Source organism: Pseudochaenichthys georgianus, chromosome 8 (genome assembly GCF_902827115.2).
Source record: "Pseudochaenichthys georgianus chromosome 8, fPseGeo1.2, whole genome shotgun sequence".
Lineage (NCBI taxonomy): Eukaryota > Metazoa > Chordata > Actinopteri > Perciformes > Channichthyidae > Pseudochaenichthys > Pseudochaenichthys georgianus.
In genome coordinates this window covers 31399032-31415081 of record NC_047510.2, presented here as the reverse complement: position 1 = coordinate 31415081, position 16050 = coordinate 31399032, and the positions used below count along the sequence as shown (strand labels likewise).

The following is a 16050-nucleotide window of genomic DNA, read 5'->3' as shown; positions in this document are numbered from 1 at the left end:
CTTTTACTGAAGTACAAGATCTTGGTACTTCTTCCGCCTCCGCTGTTTGTGTGAGGAAGAGATCCATGGAGCGCCACTGTTTATTAAAAGTAATATAATAATGATTATTTGAATACACTACTGGGTAACTAGCCTAGAATAATGTATGATGTGTCGATTTGTATTAACCTAAATCTACAAAGTAACTAAATATGTAAAATAAATGTAGTGGAGGAAAATGTTCAACATTTGCCAACAAAAAGTGTTAGTGGAGTAAATGTGATATAACGTTATATAATGTGAAAATACTCAAGTAAAGTATCTCCATTTTACTTAAGTACAGTAGGCCTACTTGAGTAGATGAGTAACCCCACTGTTTACTTGTAATGGAGTATTTTCAGGCCATAGTATTTGTACTTTTACTGAAGTACAAGATTGTGGTACTTCTTCCACCTCTGTTACTGTTTGTGTGAGGAAGAGAAACACGGAGCAACACTCTTATAGAGATTGAAACCGATTGAAACCCGTAAGATCACGGAACCGGTATCCGGACATTCCCGAACCCCTCCGAAGACAAACCTCCCCTCTTCCTCCCTCCTCTCCCTCCTCCCCTTCACGCCTAATGTTGCTGTACCTCCAACCCTCCCCCCGTATCAGAGGAGTAGAAACAACAAGCCGCCATTTTGTTTGTGCGGACAGACCGTCAGAAACAGGAGGAGATAACCGAGAGGAAGGAGCGACTCTCCGGCTACCGACGGCCAGCCACACCGGGAAGGAAAGAAAGAGTGGAGAAAACCTGTCCGTGTTTCTAAGAGAGAGAAAGCATCACCGTGGAGGGAAACCGAGTCGGTGATATATATATATATATGTATGCATGAGAAGGAAATACTCCAAATCCAAGGAAGGGGGTGTTTTGCGGAGCGGAGACAGAGAGGAGAGGCGGAAGAGCGCAATATATCTTATTATAAGGAGGAAAAAAAACTGCGAAAAAAGGGAAAACATGAAAATTCACTATGTGTCCGTCGCGGAGGAAGGAAAGAGTCCGCATAGACAATTATATAAATAAATTGCTGCCGGGCAGAAGGGAGAGGTGGAAAGAAAGACGGGTTTAAAGAGAAGGGGAAAAATTGCCAGGATCAACACGAAGGGGGGGCATTTCTCCATCACAAAGAGTAAATGAGAGGATTTTTTGGTCAGTGCAAAATATTTTAAAGCTAGGTGTCAACACCGATCTGAATCTTTCCGCTTCCGAAATAGCCATAATTTTTTTTTTCTCCGACCAATCGTCATTTTTTTAATTCACATTTTCGCCTGTCGCCCAAGCTGTGCTCCGGTTTATTTTTTTCTCTTCACTTGCATCCTATAAAGCAGTGAGTGACAGCTAATTTTTGGGGAATATTTATCTTTTTTTTTTTATTTCAAGTGCTAAAAACCAAGGGAAACCCAGAGGAGGAAACCTCTTGTGGAGCACAAGATAAGTAACCTCTGCAAAAATAAAAAACTAATTGGATCAATCTGACTGATTGCCAATTAGACGCTGTGATTGCCCACAAGAAGTCTAAGAACTACATTCTGCATCAGGATCGATTGCACGGTGCTTTTTCTGACAAGATTTTCTATTTTGCCAACCCTGCTGTTCTGCAAGAGGAAAAAGGGGGTTGCAACAACCAAACGTGCAATACGAGTTCCTGACCCAGTGCCTTGCGTGGTCAAACACTAAGTGCACATTTTTTTGTCAGCATGCACATGCAAAAGAAAATACATGCATGGACATCTGCTACATATTCTCCTATCTGAGTAACTGCAAGTGTGGGACTTTCTTTCTGCAGAACTGTTATAGTATTTATTCAGTTTCTGTTAAGCCAATGCAAGATTCTCAGTATTGTACTGAGTACTTCTTTCAACTGTATTAGAGAGCTACTTCTACTCTGCACAATTAAGTGAGATGTCTAGTCAGGTGAAAGAAATAGTAAATGCAACCGTGGATCTCATAACTGTTGCATGAGGAAAACGGCCTGCAGAAGTTAACCCTCTTGGTTTGTGTTTTTTTGGATCTTGCTTATCTTTTTTTTCGGTGCCCTGATCGAGACTCCCCATTTCAGAGCTGAATTTACAGGCTTTCTCCGGCCGACTATGGCGGAAAGGACTGAAAGCAGCACGGAGGACGGATCTTGGGACAGTTTTTGTGTCGCAGAAGAGGCTACATGAGGTTGTCAGAGGGGCCGCACACGCTTGCCTTTTTCGCCGACTCCACCTTCCCACCTCCTCCTGTTGAAATCAGTGAAGAAACAGAATCTCCGAAAGGGGAGGGGGACTGATAGCTGCAGAGAGGAATAAACCGAGAGGGTGAGGAAAGAGTTCAACATTGCTCTCTTCTCCCCTACCGTCCCCCCAAGCGGTGGGGGAACGACCATTTCTTAAAGGGAAAAGGAGACTCAAATCAAAAGGAAATACGTTTGCCCCTCCGTGGATCTACAGCTTTTTTTTTTTTTAATTCGACAAAAATATGGCCGATAATGTCCTGGAGTCCGGCCCGCCTTCAGCCAAGAGGCCCAAGCTGTCCTCTCCAGCCCTCTCCGTGTCTGCCAGTGATGGAAACGGTAAATATAGGCATGCATTAACTTAGCTTCAGATAAAATATAAAATAGCTCCCAATGTGTTTTCGTTAATGTGTTTGGAGTCCCTGCAGAGTTACTCTGCAACTTGGTCTGCCACAGAGCTGCTCAATAACTAATGCTTTTAAATGCACATTTATTTGTAGTTTTGTTGATAAAAAAGCTAGCCTGTGAGATTTTTTTGTAAAAAAAGAAAAGGAGCAACTTTCCTGCAGGCATGTTTTGATGCGTTAGCCTCAACATGCTAGCTAACTAGCCACTAACTATTAGACCAAACAATGGAAGAGCAGAGTCACCCTAGTTTGGTTCAAGTTGTTTTACTACTTTTGAAAGTTGATTTATTTGAAACATAAGAGCACACACTCACTAAACAGGATGCGTTATATTGTCTACCTAAAGGTAGAAACACAGCAACGTTTCCTGAATTAGCTTTAGGAGAAAGTAACGGTTAGTGAGCTAGCTAGCTAACTAGCTGGAGGTAACATATAAAACAGCTCAAACTGTGTGTTAATTTAGGATCGGTCTGTTGAGTCCCTGCAGAGTTACACAGCAGCTTAACTGACACATCCGCTCCAGAACTTTTACTTTATTTATGTGTAGAAAAAGGCTAAACTGAGAGTTTGGTTTGTGAAAAAGAAAAGGAGCAACTTTCATGCAGGGGTGTTTTGATGCGTTAGCTTCAACATGCTAACTAACTAGCCACCAACTATTAGACCCATCTCCAAACAATGGAAGAGCAGAGTCACCCCAGTTTGCTTCAAGTTGTCTTAGTACTTTTAAAAGTTGATTAATTTGAAAACATGAGAGCACATACTCCTCATTAAACACCAGGCGTTATAGTTTATCCATTAAAGTAGTAACACAGCACCGTTTCCTGAATTAGCTTTGGGAGAAAGTAACGGTTACCGAGCTAGCTAAGCTAACTAGCCACCGGCTCAGCTGAGCTCGAAGCTAGCAAAGAAAATAAGTGATTTTTCACAAACAAAACCTCATTCTGTTCAATAAGACTCATTTTCTGTGCGAACCAATACTTTATATAGTGGAAATAAACCCGTTTGTGGTGAGAAATGTCGTGTGCTTCACGTGTTGTTAGCCGCTGCTCTGTTTTTAGCGAACAATTGTCGTAGCTATTGTTCGTCACAAAGTTGCGCAAAGCGTTGTTTCCCAGCCGATTAAACAGCAGTGTGTACATGTTATACTTTTTGAAGCTTTTAAATGAAAGGGAGAACTCGATGTGCCGTCTTCGAAACATTTCTTTTCATGTGTTTTTGTTCAAAGGCTTTTAGATTCTCAATTGTAGTCGACCGACGAAGCCCATTCTTGTTCATCCTCCATTGTTTGACTCACTGCACGTTGACTCGGCGCTGCACTTTCTGCATTTACTCTTCAAAACGATTTAACTGTTAAATACGGTTCCCGTTTGTTAGGAATTCAACTTTAATTGAAAACTAATTCATTTCTACATATTGAAGCAGAAGCTGTACACGTATGGCTTCCTCTTGTTGCATGCATTTGTAACGAGACATGCATGATAATTTAGATATTTCTTTGGTTTAGTCGCTTTCTGGAAAGTAGAAAAAAAATAAAAGTATATAATTAAATACAGAGGTGATAAATGTACTCATATATTGTACTAAAGTAAAATTAGGAATACCCTGTTTCAAGTAAAAGTAAGGTATTGTAACTTCCGAGGTGTTAAGGCTTCAACAGTATTGGCATCTAAATATACTTGACCAAAAGCAAAGGTACTGCATAATGGCACATTTAAGCACAATCTATATTTTAAATTATTAGATTATAATTATTGATTCAATTCAACTTCAATGTTGTACTTTGTAAAAGTGGGGTTTATTTGAATCACTTTATTTAATACTGGGTAGCTTATCCTATGATGGTAAATATACATAAATTAGTGGATTTAAAGTGTGTATTTACAATCTAAAATGTGCAAAGTATCTAGTATCTAAATCTGTAAAAATAATTGTAGTGGAGTAAAACATTTGCCTACAAAATTGGTAGAGTAAAAGTATAAAGTAGGATACCATGAAAATACTCAAGGAAAGTAAAAGTAACTACTTTTGTACTTGAGTAAATGTACTTCCACCACTGAACAAGACACAGAATTGCATGAAGACGTAGGTAGTATTTCTGCTTTTGTTTATTACACTTTATTTTAACTTCGAAATGTTTGGTGGCCATACAAGCTCGCAAAGTAAGTTATGTACATTTCAACTTTGAAACATGTGACATTTCCTTAAGTATCTAGGTCCCTATTAATGCAGTAAATTCTCTAAACGCGTGAGGTCAACAACTCAAATGCAAGCTAAAAGTCATCATACATGCAATAAAACTAAACATGCACGTTATGTTTTAACCTGGGTTTTCACTATCAAAGTAGAGCTATCACTGCATTTCTTTCTTCTGCTGGATGAAACGTCTACTAAGAAAAATGTGTATGATTTTTATATATTTCGTCAAAAACTTTCCCATTTGCTGTTCAGTGGAAATGACTTCTGACACTTTTCTGTTTAATGCTCTTGCACAACATGACTGTAGATCCAATGCACACACCTACCTAGGTACTGTAATGTTTACTCTCTGCGGCTTCCCACCCCGACCCTACTCCGTTCACTCTCCATGTTTGGCACCCCATCAAACCACAAGCTGATGCCCAGGAGAGAAATCCAGGCTTTGAGCGGAAGCTAAATCTGCACCGGCTGTCCAGCTATGGGCTACAAATGAAATGGTTTTCAAAATAATGTCAGCGTTTTACTTCGCTTAAATTAAGTTGGGTATAAAAAATGTATGCAGTGCAAATCCTACATTTCCTGAGGTGTGTGAACCTTATTTTTGTTCTAGTTTTTAAAGTTTATTTTCTTTTGTGCTTAGATTTCGGTTCACTTTTCGACCTGGAGCACGACCTCCCCGATGAGCTCATCAACTCGTCGGACTTGGGGCTTACTAACGGAGGGGATGTCAGTCAACTCCACACCAGCCTCGGCAGTCTCGGAGGAGGACTGGGTTTGGGCGGCCATGATGCTGCTGCCAAACACAAACAGCTGTCGGAGCTGTTGCGTGCAGGAGCACCCGCACAGCAGGGGGGCCCCACATCCAACAGCACAGGACCCGGGGCTTCCATGGGGATGATGGGGGGTGTCTCCCCTGGTGGACCTCAAGGCATGCCCCCCCAGGGACAGCAGCCTGGATTAATGCAGCAAGTTGGGATGGGTGGAGGGGTGGCAGCTCTCAATCGGGCAGCTGCCATGATGAATGCCCAGAAGGGCAACACTGGACAGCAGCAAGGCCTGATGGGGGGGCAGGTGATGAACGGCTCGCCAAGAATGGGTTACCCTGGCAATGGGAGCATGGGTAACAATAGTAATTTGTTGGCGGAAACCCTGCAGCAGGGCGGGCAGCAAATGGGACCCGGGGGTCAGGCAGGGATGAGACCGCAGCTAGCCGGAGCATTGAACAAGGTAAGCACACATTGCAAATGTTAAGTTCTGGTTCAAACTTAAACTGAATTTTTTTAAATGTTTTAAATGCCGGCCTCAACAGATTATGGTTTTGTTTTGGTGCACTGCTGAAAACCTACATGTAGTTTTTTTTCAAAAAGAAAAATGCTCTTTTACATTTGAAATGTGGCATTAACAAGAGTAAATTGTAATTGTAATGTATTTTATTTTGACAACATTTACAAAATAGGAATTACAAATATTGGTCGATATGTCATAACTCCAACATGGACAAGTGGGAGCATGCATTTTGTAGGTTTCTGGCTGTTTTGAGTTTATCTACATGGTTAATTTAAGTTATTGTAAGTTACTTTAGCATCAGCTAAAGTAAATGTTATTAAGGATTATCTGGTACAATCAACTAAACTATACATTTATACGTAACATATTGAAAAAGTAACAAAACTATGGAAATGTCGTGGTTCTTGATGGCTTTCTTGAGTTTAGTCAAATAAATGAAAACAGATGATGATGATGATGATGATGATGATGATGATGATGATGATGATGATGATGATGATGATGAATTCCCTCTAGAAGCCATTTACTCATGTGAAGCTGTAGACTTGAGTGAACCTGTAGTAGAACCGGTAGTAAACAGTAGAGTGTGTGGTTGCTTGTTGGACTCTACTCTGCTTCACTGCTCTGTGGTGTTGATGGTTAACCTCCTCTATACGCTACAGGAGTTTTGATTGAAGGTGTGAAGACGATACACCAAACCACTTTGTTAAATGATTCAGCCAAACTAGTAGCATAACTCTTTGGTGGTGCACCGGATTTTTTAAAACTAATGTCCTGTAGTTAACTTAAGCATGTAAAGTACGTGTTATCCATGTTCAATGCTGAGGAAATTGTGCAGTTGAATCTGTATACATGATGAGCTGTCGGGACAGTTTGATTTACCTCCATTAATTGTATAGAAACAAATAAGATTAGTCGGTGGAAATCCAACAGTAGATGTTACTAATAATGATTCCTGTCTTGACTCAAATCTCAAGTTCTTTGTAGTTCAAATGTATGTGCTGTTTTAAAATAAGGAAAAGTTTGGCATATACGGAAGTAGCTGGAAAAATGTAAGCTGGATCTTACACCATCGATGGCAACCTTTTTCTGAACCATAAAGAGTGGCATTTACATCGTAACTGTACTACTATGAATTCATTGTGGAGTAAGGTCAAGGCAAAGGGGAATTAATACTGTCACTCATTATGAAGGAATATTTACCTGTAGTCCCTTTAAAGTAATTCTAAGAAGAATCCTTTGCACTGCCGCAGCAATTTTAAAACAGTTTTAAAGTGTACTTTGATAGTTGTATTTGTAGTTGTTAACTAATGTAAGAACACATTATAAAACTTCGCATATTTCATCTTTGAAAATGGAATATCACTTGACTTGCTACTTAAGTAATGCTTTAAAGGTCGTCAAAGTAATTTATTTGATCTCTAAATGATCCATTCTCTCCTCCTCTTTCTCATTTCTCTTTGTCCCCCTCTCTTCTCTCTCCAGATGAATATGATGACCAACGCGGGCCCCTATGGCGGTCCGTACGGCCAGGCTGGCCAGGGGCCTCCTGGAGCAGGGCTGGGCCCTCAGCTCCAGAATAAGGCGGGGATGCCAAACAATATGGCCGCCCAGTTCAACATGGACAAGAAGGCACCGTCGGGTCAAGGCATGCCTGGGATGGTAAGATCAGTTTGTTTCTGCTTTATTAGAAATGTATATTATGATAAAGGTCACCAATGATGCAAAATCCACTTCTTCATGTCTCTTCTACATCAACATGTGTCCCCTCTTCTTCATGTCTCTTATACATCAACATGTGTCCCCTCTTCTTCATGTCTCTTCTACATCAACATGTGTCGTCTCTTCTACATCAACATGTGTCCCCTCTTCTTCATCAACATGTGTCCCCTCTTCTCCATGTCTCTTCTACATCAACATGTGTCCCCTCTGTGGAAAGAGACTCTGAAAGTTTCAGGAACAAAGATTCTCTCTCTTTTTGATCCATTTCTATAAAAACCTGTCTGAAAATGAGCTGATCAGATTTTGGCCACTTTATGATGTCATAACGATGTGTTGTCTTGTGTAGCCATTAGCCAATCAGCAACCAAGGTAACCCCCCCCCCCCCCCCCTTATCACCTGAATCTCCTCCTAGAGCTCCATTGAGTTCTTTGTAACCAAATGTCTCTCAGAGGGGCGTGGGGAGGGGCTCCTTATTTTCATCTGAAGTAACAGACAGAGAATCAGCACTTTGGAAACAGGGCTGAAACAGAGGGGGTTATGGGTAATGCTGCAATGATCTGTTTGGTGTTTGGAGCCAAACACTTCAGAAACACATGTTCTGTATATATCTGAGACCTGTAATATATTGATGAAAAACAGTATAATAGGGGACCTTCATTCAAAATGAAGTCTCTCAAATTGTATAAATGAAAACATAATCAGTCTCAAGTCTTTTAACTGCGTCTCTAAAGCATCATCAAGTTATCACTAGTTCCTGGTTGAGGGACTAGTTTGGTGACTTTCTGTGTAAAGTAGTCTAAAACCAATAATGGGCTGACTGTGTAAACAGTGTTCATAATCCTGTGTTTCGCCGTTGTCAAAGTTCAAAGTGCAAATCCCAAGACTTAAAAACAGAAAATAATAATTGTAAATATTTGTGATGCTACATATCCGCACAGCCAGTGTCAAGGTGAACATCGTCTGTTGCACCTGGCTTGTGTTTATAACTTACTGTATATTATTGTCCCTCTCTGTGACTCATGTGCCCTTGACGCCCCATGCACTGCTCTGCTTGTGTTTTGAATTTCACTTTGTATCTGTGCCTTCTTTCTTCTGTTGCGTCCCTTTGAGGATGGCTTTGACCACTTGGTCATTTGTTTTGGGTCCCTTCGTGTATTTACTAAATACTTCTAAAACTTTCAGCTAAAACTTCACATCTTTTTTGACAAGCTCCGAGTCCGTGCAAAGTGTTCTTGAGTCCTCTGAATAGAAACATGGTCGTCACGACTGTTGTCTTGCATGGGATTGATTATAGTGAAGAATTAGATCAAATTACCACGGCAACAATCTTACCTGCCTCAGGGAAATTAAACCGCCTTTTTGAAGTGAGATTAATCAAATGCCGCAGAAGTCATAATGTCCCGGTCAGGCGGCCGTGAGTCACTGAAGGTTATTAACACCCTGTTCAATTCTGTAAAATCAACGTGAAGGCACCGCGTCTCTGGATATGATGCCGGCTTGTTCGTTTCCTGGATTCAAACTTTTCTCCTGTGTGCTCTGTCGCATGCATTTCCTCACATTTATTTATTTATTCCACACATAGCAGTTATTTTAAAACAAAACATGTACACTTTACAAAACATGTACACTTATACTGGTTGATTTTTTTTTTATAGTGCATGGTGGAACGGAGAAGAAAATCTTACAATTACAACACGTAAAATAAAGGCAATATTCTTTCAGTCACAGTCAGTGTTTCCGCCAGACCAGGGCTGAGAGGGCGTCCACCCCGAGGAGGAGGGGGGGGGGGGGGGGTCATTTGGCTCGGCTCTCTAAAGCGCCGGCTGGCTCGGCTCCCAAGCGGCTCTTCATGTTACCACAGTTTACCGCGGAGCCTCAGTATCGCCGCTGCAAGGCTCCGGCGCTCGCAGTTCACGCGCGTGCTCCACTAAACCCCCCCCCCCCGCTCATTGCTTCCAAATCGTGCACGTTCTGTTGTCCGGGAGCAGGCACCTTCGATGTCGGGGAAACGATCTTCAATACTCCGAAAAGAATCCCACCAGACTCCTTTGCCCCTCCAACAGAGGGATGTCCTTTTTCCTTTTCGTCATTTCAAGCGATAAAAACTCTCGATCTTCTCTCGAATTATTAATATTGTTGGACGCCCTCGGCTCGAGTTCAGGGCGTCCCGAGCTGAATAAGGGCGGCAAGACGCCCCCCTGGCGGAAACGCTGGTCACAGTAGCTTACAAACACAATCAACAGTCAACTTCATACCGTCTAATTACGCTTTCTTTATACATTTTCTTAACCATAAAAATGTTCTTACAGCCCTTTTTTAAATAATTCGGCAAAGAATTCCACGTCTTTACGCCAAACTACAGAGTCACACAACGGCTTTAAAAATGAAGCAACTATCACAAAACCCACCTTTCCCTGCGATAAGAAAGGTCTTCTGATCCCGATCCTCTCTCCGCAGGCGTCTCAGCAGTCCGGAGCGGTGGGTGGTGTATCCGTCGGAGGAGTAGCAGCGGTGGGAGGCCCCCAGGTCGGGCTCAGTGCCGTAGGGGCCGGTCCCGGCGCAGCGCCCCCTACCGCAGACCCCGAGAAACGGAAGCTGATCCAACAGCAGCTGGTCCTCCTGCTCCACGCGCACAAGTGCCAGCGCAGGGAGCAGGCGAACGGGGAAGTGAGGCAGTGCAACCTTCCCCACTGCCGCACCATGAAGAACGTGCTCAACCACATGACTCACTGCCAGGCTGGCAAGTCCTGCCAGGGTGAGTCCTTTGAATCATGATGATTGCTGCTTCTACGGTTGTGTGGTTTATATCAAACACTAAGGGCAGCGCTTAAAGTTGTCATGTATCTGCAATTCATTTTTCCCCCTTTAGCTCGAGTTGTTTATGTCCCTCTTGGTTTCTCATCGTATCAAAATGAGTTATTCGATCTTGAGCTTGACTGTTCTCTCTCATCTGGATGTAGTTTTATTTCACTGAGTGACTCATACAGTAACTTTCTCATTCTCTGGCTTCTCTTTTTACTGAATGTTCTCCCTTTTCTCTTATCGTCTTTATTCCTCCTCCTCCTCCTCCTCCTCCTCCTCCTCCTCCTCCTCCTCCTCCTCCTCCTCCTCTGTCACATGTTTCTCATATCACTCATTCTCCCCCCCCCCCCCGCAGTGGCTCACTGTGCCTCATCCAGACAGATCATCTCTCATTGGAAGAATTGCACACGACACGACTGTCCTGTTTGCCTGCCGCTGAAAAACGCTGGAGACAAGAGGAATCAGCAGTGTGAGTGTTCCTCACTCTCTGTGTGTTAACGCTCATCATTAAGTCATCGTTACAAAAGATCTAAAAACCCAATTTATATATTAAATTGAGGTTTTTCACAGTTGCTCCATTTTAGAATAAAAATGTATACAAAAATATGATGTTAAAGGTGGGGTAGGTAGTTTGAGAAACTGGCTCGAGATACACTTTTTGTTATATTCCATGGAATGCTCTTAACATCCCGATAGCAATGAATATCTGAAATGCTTTGACAACAAATCCATAAAAAATGTCATCTGTGGAAGCCGTGGCGCTGTAAAAAGCACGACCAATCATCTGAGCCGGCCCGGCTAAAGTAACTGGATGGCCTACCTGCCTGTCAGCCTTCCATCGGGGCACTAACTTATCTCGTGCCCTCATTGGTCATGTGCGCGTCCCTGTGTGTTGGAGGAGGGGCTCTGTGAGGAAGTGGCAGATTTCTTCCAGCTGTGTATTTTCAAATTCTAGCGCACTCGAGCTGGTTCCTCCACAATGACCCACCCCACCTTTAAAGTGTACAATAAAGGATAATATAAAAGACAAAGTATTTATACAAACATGTTAAAATAAAAATGTGCAAATATGTTTTTAATACAATTATTTATATAAATATAAAAAGTAATAATGTGTGCACTTTGTAAAATATGTAAACCAAAGATTAATACAATTTAAAAAGTGTGCATTAAAATATATGCAGCAAAGTATTCGTCCACAGATGCTCATCCTCTGTCCTCTCTTTCTCCTCTCAGCTCTTGTAAACAGTGCCGGGGTGGGTCTGGTGAACTCTTTAGGTTCAGGGGTTCCCGGTGGACAGTCCAACTCTCCCAGCATGAACCCCCCCAACCAGATCGACCCCAGCTCCATCGAGAGAGCCTACGCTGCCCTCGGCCTCACGTACCAGGGGAACCAGATCCCCCAGCCGTCGCAGGGCAGCATGTCCAACCAGGGCCAGCCGGGGATGAGGAACCTCAACTCCATGGGTTCGTTTCTAATACAATTGTCCACATCACATTTTTAGGTTTATCACTGAGAAAATATTATTTGTATTTTTGATCTTACGTCAGCAAGTTATGCCATAGAAAACATAAACGCAAAGAACAGATGTTTGAGAGCTTTAAAAGGCATTTCCTGTTTTTTTAATAAGATGATTGGAGTCCCTTAAGTGTCGTGTGTGTGTGTGTGTGTGTGTGTGTGTGTGTGTGTGTGTGTGTGTGTGTGTGTGTGTGTGGTTGTCTGTCTGTGTGTGTGTGTGTGTGTGTGTGTGTGTGTGTGTGTGTGTGTGTGTGTGTGTGTGTGTGTGTGTGTGTGTGTGTGTGTGTGTGTGTGTGTGTGTGTGTGTGTGTGTGTGTGTGTGTGTGTGTGTGTGTGTGTGTGTGTGTGTGTGTGTGTCAGAATAACCAACTAGAAATGTGTGAGATGGTGTTTGTTGTTACCCTGCTGTCTTTTGCCTGCATTTTCTTCCATGAGATGACATGTCATTTAGCTGAGGCTTTGATTCAAAGCAACTTGCATACACTTCAAAACCGTAGACATGCTTACAGAGAAATCTAGGGTAAAGTATCTTGTCCAAGGACACTTCGACATGTTGACTGCCGGGAATGATATCAAATCCCTGACCCTCTGATTGTTAGACTGCCTTTTATTCCCTCAGTCACAGCTTGTTCAGTACATTTCTGTGTCAACCACGACACAAACTTAAAGACCAGGTGCCCAAATGGTGGACACGCGACTGGCGTAACTGAGATCAGACAAAGCTTGTTCCAAAACAAGAGTTAATCAGATTCCACCATAGCGCAGTCGGGGCCTGCTTATCGTGTCGTACAATAATCACGTCCTTCAAACTATAATCGCAACTCTTTCACTCTTTCCAGGTGGAAACTCTATGGGAGTGAATGGTGGGGTGGGGGTGCAATCCCCCAACCAGTCGAGTCTACTGCCGAACTCCCTGCTGCATGGCAGCATGAGTACACAGAAGTAGGACCATTTTTATATTTCAAAGACAAACTGTGTTCTGTTTTGGATGAAATCTCACGCCTTCCTTTCCTTCTCGTCTGTAATTGTTCTAGTTTGATGAGTGATAGTTTGGCGACCCTGAGCTCGATGCCCATGGCGACCCCCCCCTCTGCTCCCGGCATGAGGAAGTCGTGGCATGAAGACATCACACAGGACCTCCGAAACCACCTCGTCCACAAGCTGTGAGTATGCGCCCTCAGGATATCTCACTAGAGCCGGGAACTAAAGAAATAAAATGTGTTGAAAAACAGCAAGGGGTAAAAATACAGTAGTAGCAGTATGTGCAGGTGTCGTACAATAAATACTGATGGTGAAAAAGATGTACTTAGTTTAAAAGCTGGAATATGTATAAATGCTGTATTTTCACGATGGGTCCCATATGCACAGTATAGACAGTGGTATTGGACAATATTCTGCACCTGGTGTCATCCTCTTGCCTCAAGTTAATTGTATCTGTGTGTCCTTCTTGTTTGTGCATGTGTGAGAGTAGTGTGCAGGCAATCTTCCCCACTCCTGATCCGGCCGCCCTGAAGGACCGGCGGATGGAGAACCTGGTGGCGTACGCTCGGAAAGTCGAGGGGGACATGTACGAGTCGGCCAACAGCCGGGTAAGAAACCAACACACACCGAGTATCAGAATATTTTAAGACGTGAGATAAACAGGGCGACTGTGACCGGTTGCTTGCCAAATAGTGAGCTCACATGTATCTGTACTGCCAAGTCTTATATTGGCTACCTAGCTTACTTCGTCTCCTTCATCAGCCAGCATCCTTGGTATCTGTTGTTCACTGAGTTGATTCTCGCTAAGTAGCCAATATAAGGCTTAGTCATCTTGCCAAATAGTGAGCCCACAGTTATCTGTACTGCTAAGTCTTATTAGAAATGGTAGTAACTCATTCATAAATGGGAATGTGTTTTACACTTTACAATAATGCTCCCTTTTGGCAGTTATAAATGTTAGTAACTCGTAAATAAATGGTCATAAAGAGATGCCAAGAAACATCAAGATGGAAGGGGGGGGAATCAACTCAGTGAACAACAGATACCAAGGATGCTAGCTGAGGAAGAAGACGACGTAAGCTAGGTAGCCAATATAGAGAGATATACCTGGGGTATAGAGAGGTGAAGTCTCTCCCTTCTACTTCCGCCCCATGGGACCTTATTTCGGAAAGATTATGTATTGAAGTCAATGGAGAGAGAAAGATTATCTTTCGATCCCGTTTGAATTGTGCCACGAGTTACACATATCATGTTTGTCAATCTTAAAAAAATCATTTCCATGTCAAAAAAGTCACAGTTTGTCGTAAAACTGTTGAAATATAAGACTATGAAAGATACGCAACTAGAAAGACTACAAATCCCACAAGTCCCGGTCCCGCATGCTGGCTCTTACGGAACCGACTAACTCCCCTTGTGTGTGTGCACAGCTCTCAACGTGCCCAGACTTGCAGTGATTTTCACCTCTTTTAATACTTTCCACCTCGTTCTGAAAGAAAGAAGTGAAATGTTTCAACGTGACGGCCGTCTGGGTGTGTGGTGCGAGATGGGAGATGTAGTTCATTGAGCGGTTTCACACAAACAAAAGTGTTACTTCACAGTTTTACGACACATTTTTTTTTTTTTGACTTGCAAAATTATCTTTTAAATTGAGAAACATCATGTGTGTAATTCGTGGCACAATTCAAACGGGATCGAAAGATAATCTTTCTGTCTCCATTGACTTCAATACATCATTTTTCCGAAATAAGGTCCCATGGAGCTCCACCGGAAGGAGAGGGACTTCGCCTCTCGATAAGGCTTAGTCATCTTGCCAAATAGTGAGCCTGTGTTGATGTATGAAAACTGTTAGAACTGGTTTATAAATGGTTCTTAATGATTAAGTGTTTACAACCTAATTCATAACCTAATTAGAAACCCTTTATGAATCCTTTATAAGGGTAGTTTTATTGTAAAGTGGTACCAAGGGATTTTAAAATAATTGAATCCAAATATTTATTTAAATATAGATTTTTTTTTTGTTGTAAAAATAGGATAAAATTAATTATGCAAACATTTATGTTGAAGTAAAAATGTGCACATTGTATAATATATCAAATCAATACAAATGTGTATATTACAATGCACGGAGTGGCATTAATACAGATTTGAAGGCCAAACTGCACAGTTAAAACGGTTTGTGTCAATCCCTCAGTTTGTAATCGTGTTGAATCCATCAGTTTCCAGTAGAGAAAGCAGAAGTATTAATGTTGCGATTAAACCAATTAACCTCCTCTGTCCCGGCTGGTGCTTCCTCTTCTAGGCGGAGTACTACCATCTGCTGGCAGAGAAAATTTACAAAATCCAAAAGGAGCTGGAGGAGAAGAGAAGGACGCGACTCCAGAAGCAGGGCATGATGCCCGGCATCCCCTCCCCTGGCCTCCCACAGGTGCCCCCCAGCATGGGACAACCCCCCAGCATGGGACAGCCCCCCAGCATGGGACAGCCCTCTATGGGTCCTGGACAATCACCAAGTAAGTAGACATTTTTGTTTTAACCTCCTTCACACCCTTCTATGTGTATGTAGAAACAATTGAATGCATTCACACCAGACTGCAAATAATAGAAACACATTTGACTGCTTCGCTTTTAGATTTCAGTCATATTCATAATAATTGGCACAGAAACATGTTTAGTGTTAAAGTAGAATAAAAGAACAAGCAAACAATTGTCCCATACGCTAAAATATATAACATTTAAAGGTGGGGTAGGTAATTCACTTCAGAAACACTTGTTATCTTCCATGGAATGCTCTTAACATCCCGATAGCAATGAATACATTAAATGCTTTCACAATAAATACATACAAAATGTCATCTGTAGAAGCCGTGGCGCTGTAAAAAGCACCACCAATCACCT

General features: G+C 42.3%; 1 protein-coding gene across 1 annotated transcript in view; it reads left to right on the top strand.

The window, feature by feature from the left end:
* Window positions 1-649: 649 nt before the first annotated feature.
* ep300b (E1A binding protein p300 b) overlaps window positions 650-16050 on the top strand; it is a 43805-nt gene continuing 28404 nt past the window's right edge. The window contains 10 exon segments of the mRNA XM_034089129.2: window positions 650-2579; window positions 5484-6070; window positions 7616-7792; window positions 10311-10608; window positions 11011-11124; window positions 11892-12122; window positions 13014-13116; window positions 13209-13337; window positions 13646-13763; window positions 15455-15665. Coding sequence (XP_033945020.2) covers window positions 2486-2579; window positions 5484-6070; window positions 7616-7792; window positions 10311-10608; window positions 11011-11124; window positions 11892-12122; window positions 13014-13116; window positions 13209-13337; window positions 13646-13763; window positions 15455-15665 — 2062 coding nt within the window. The 5' untranslated portion in view covers window positions 650-2485.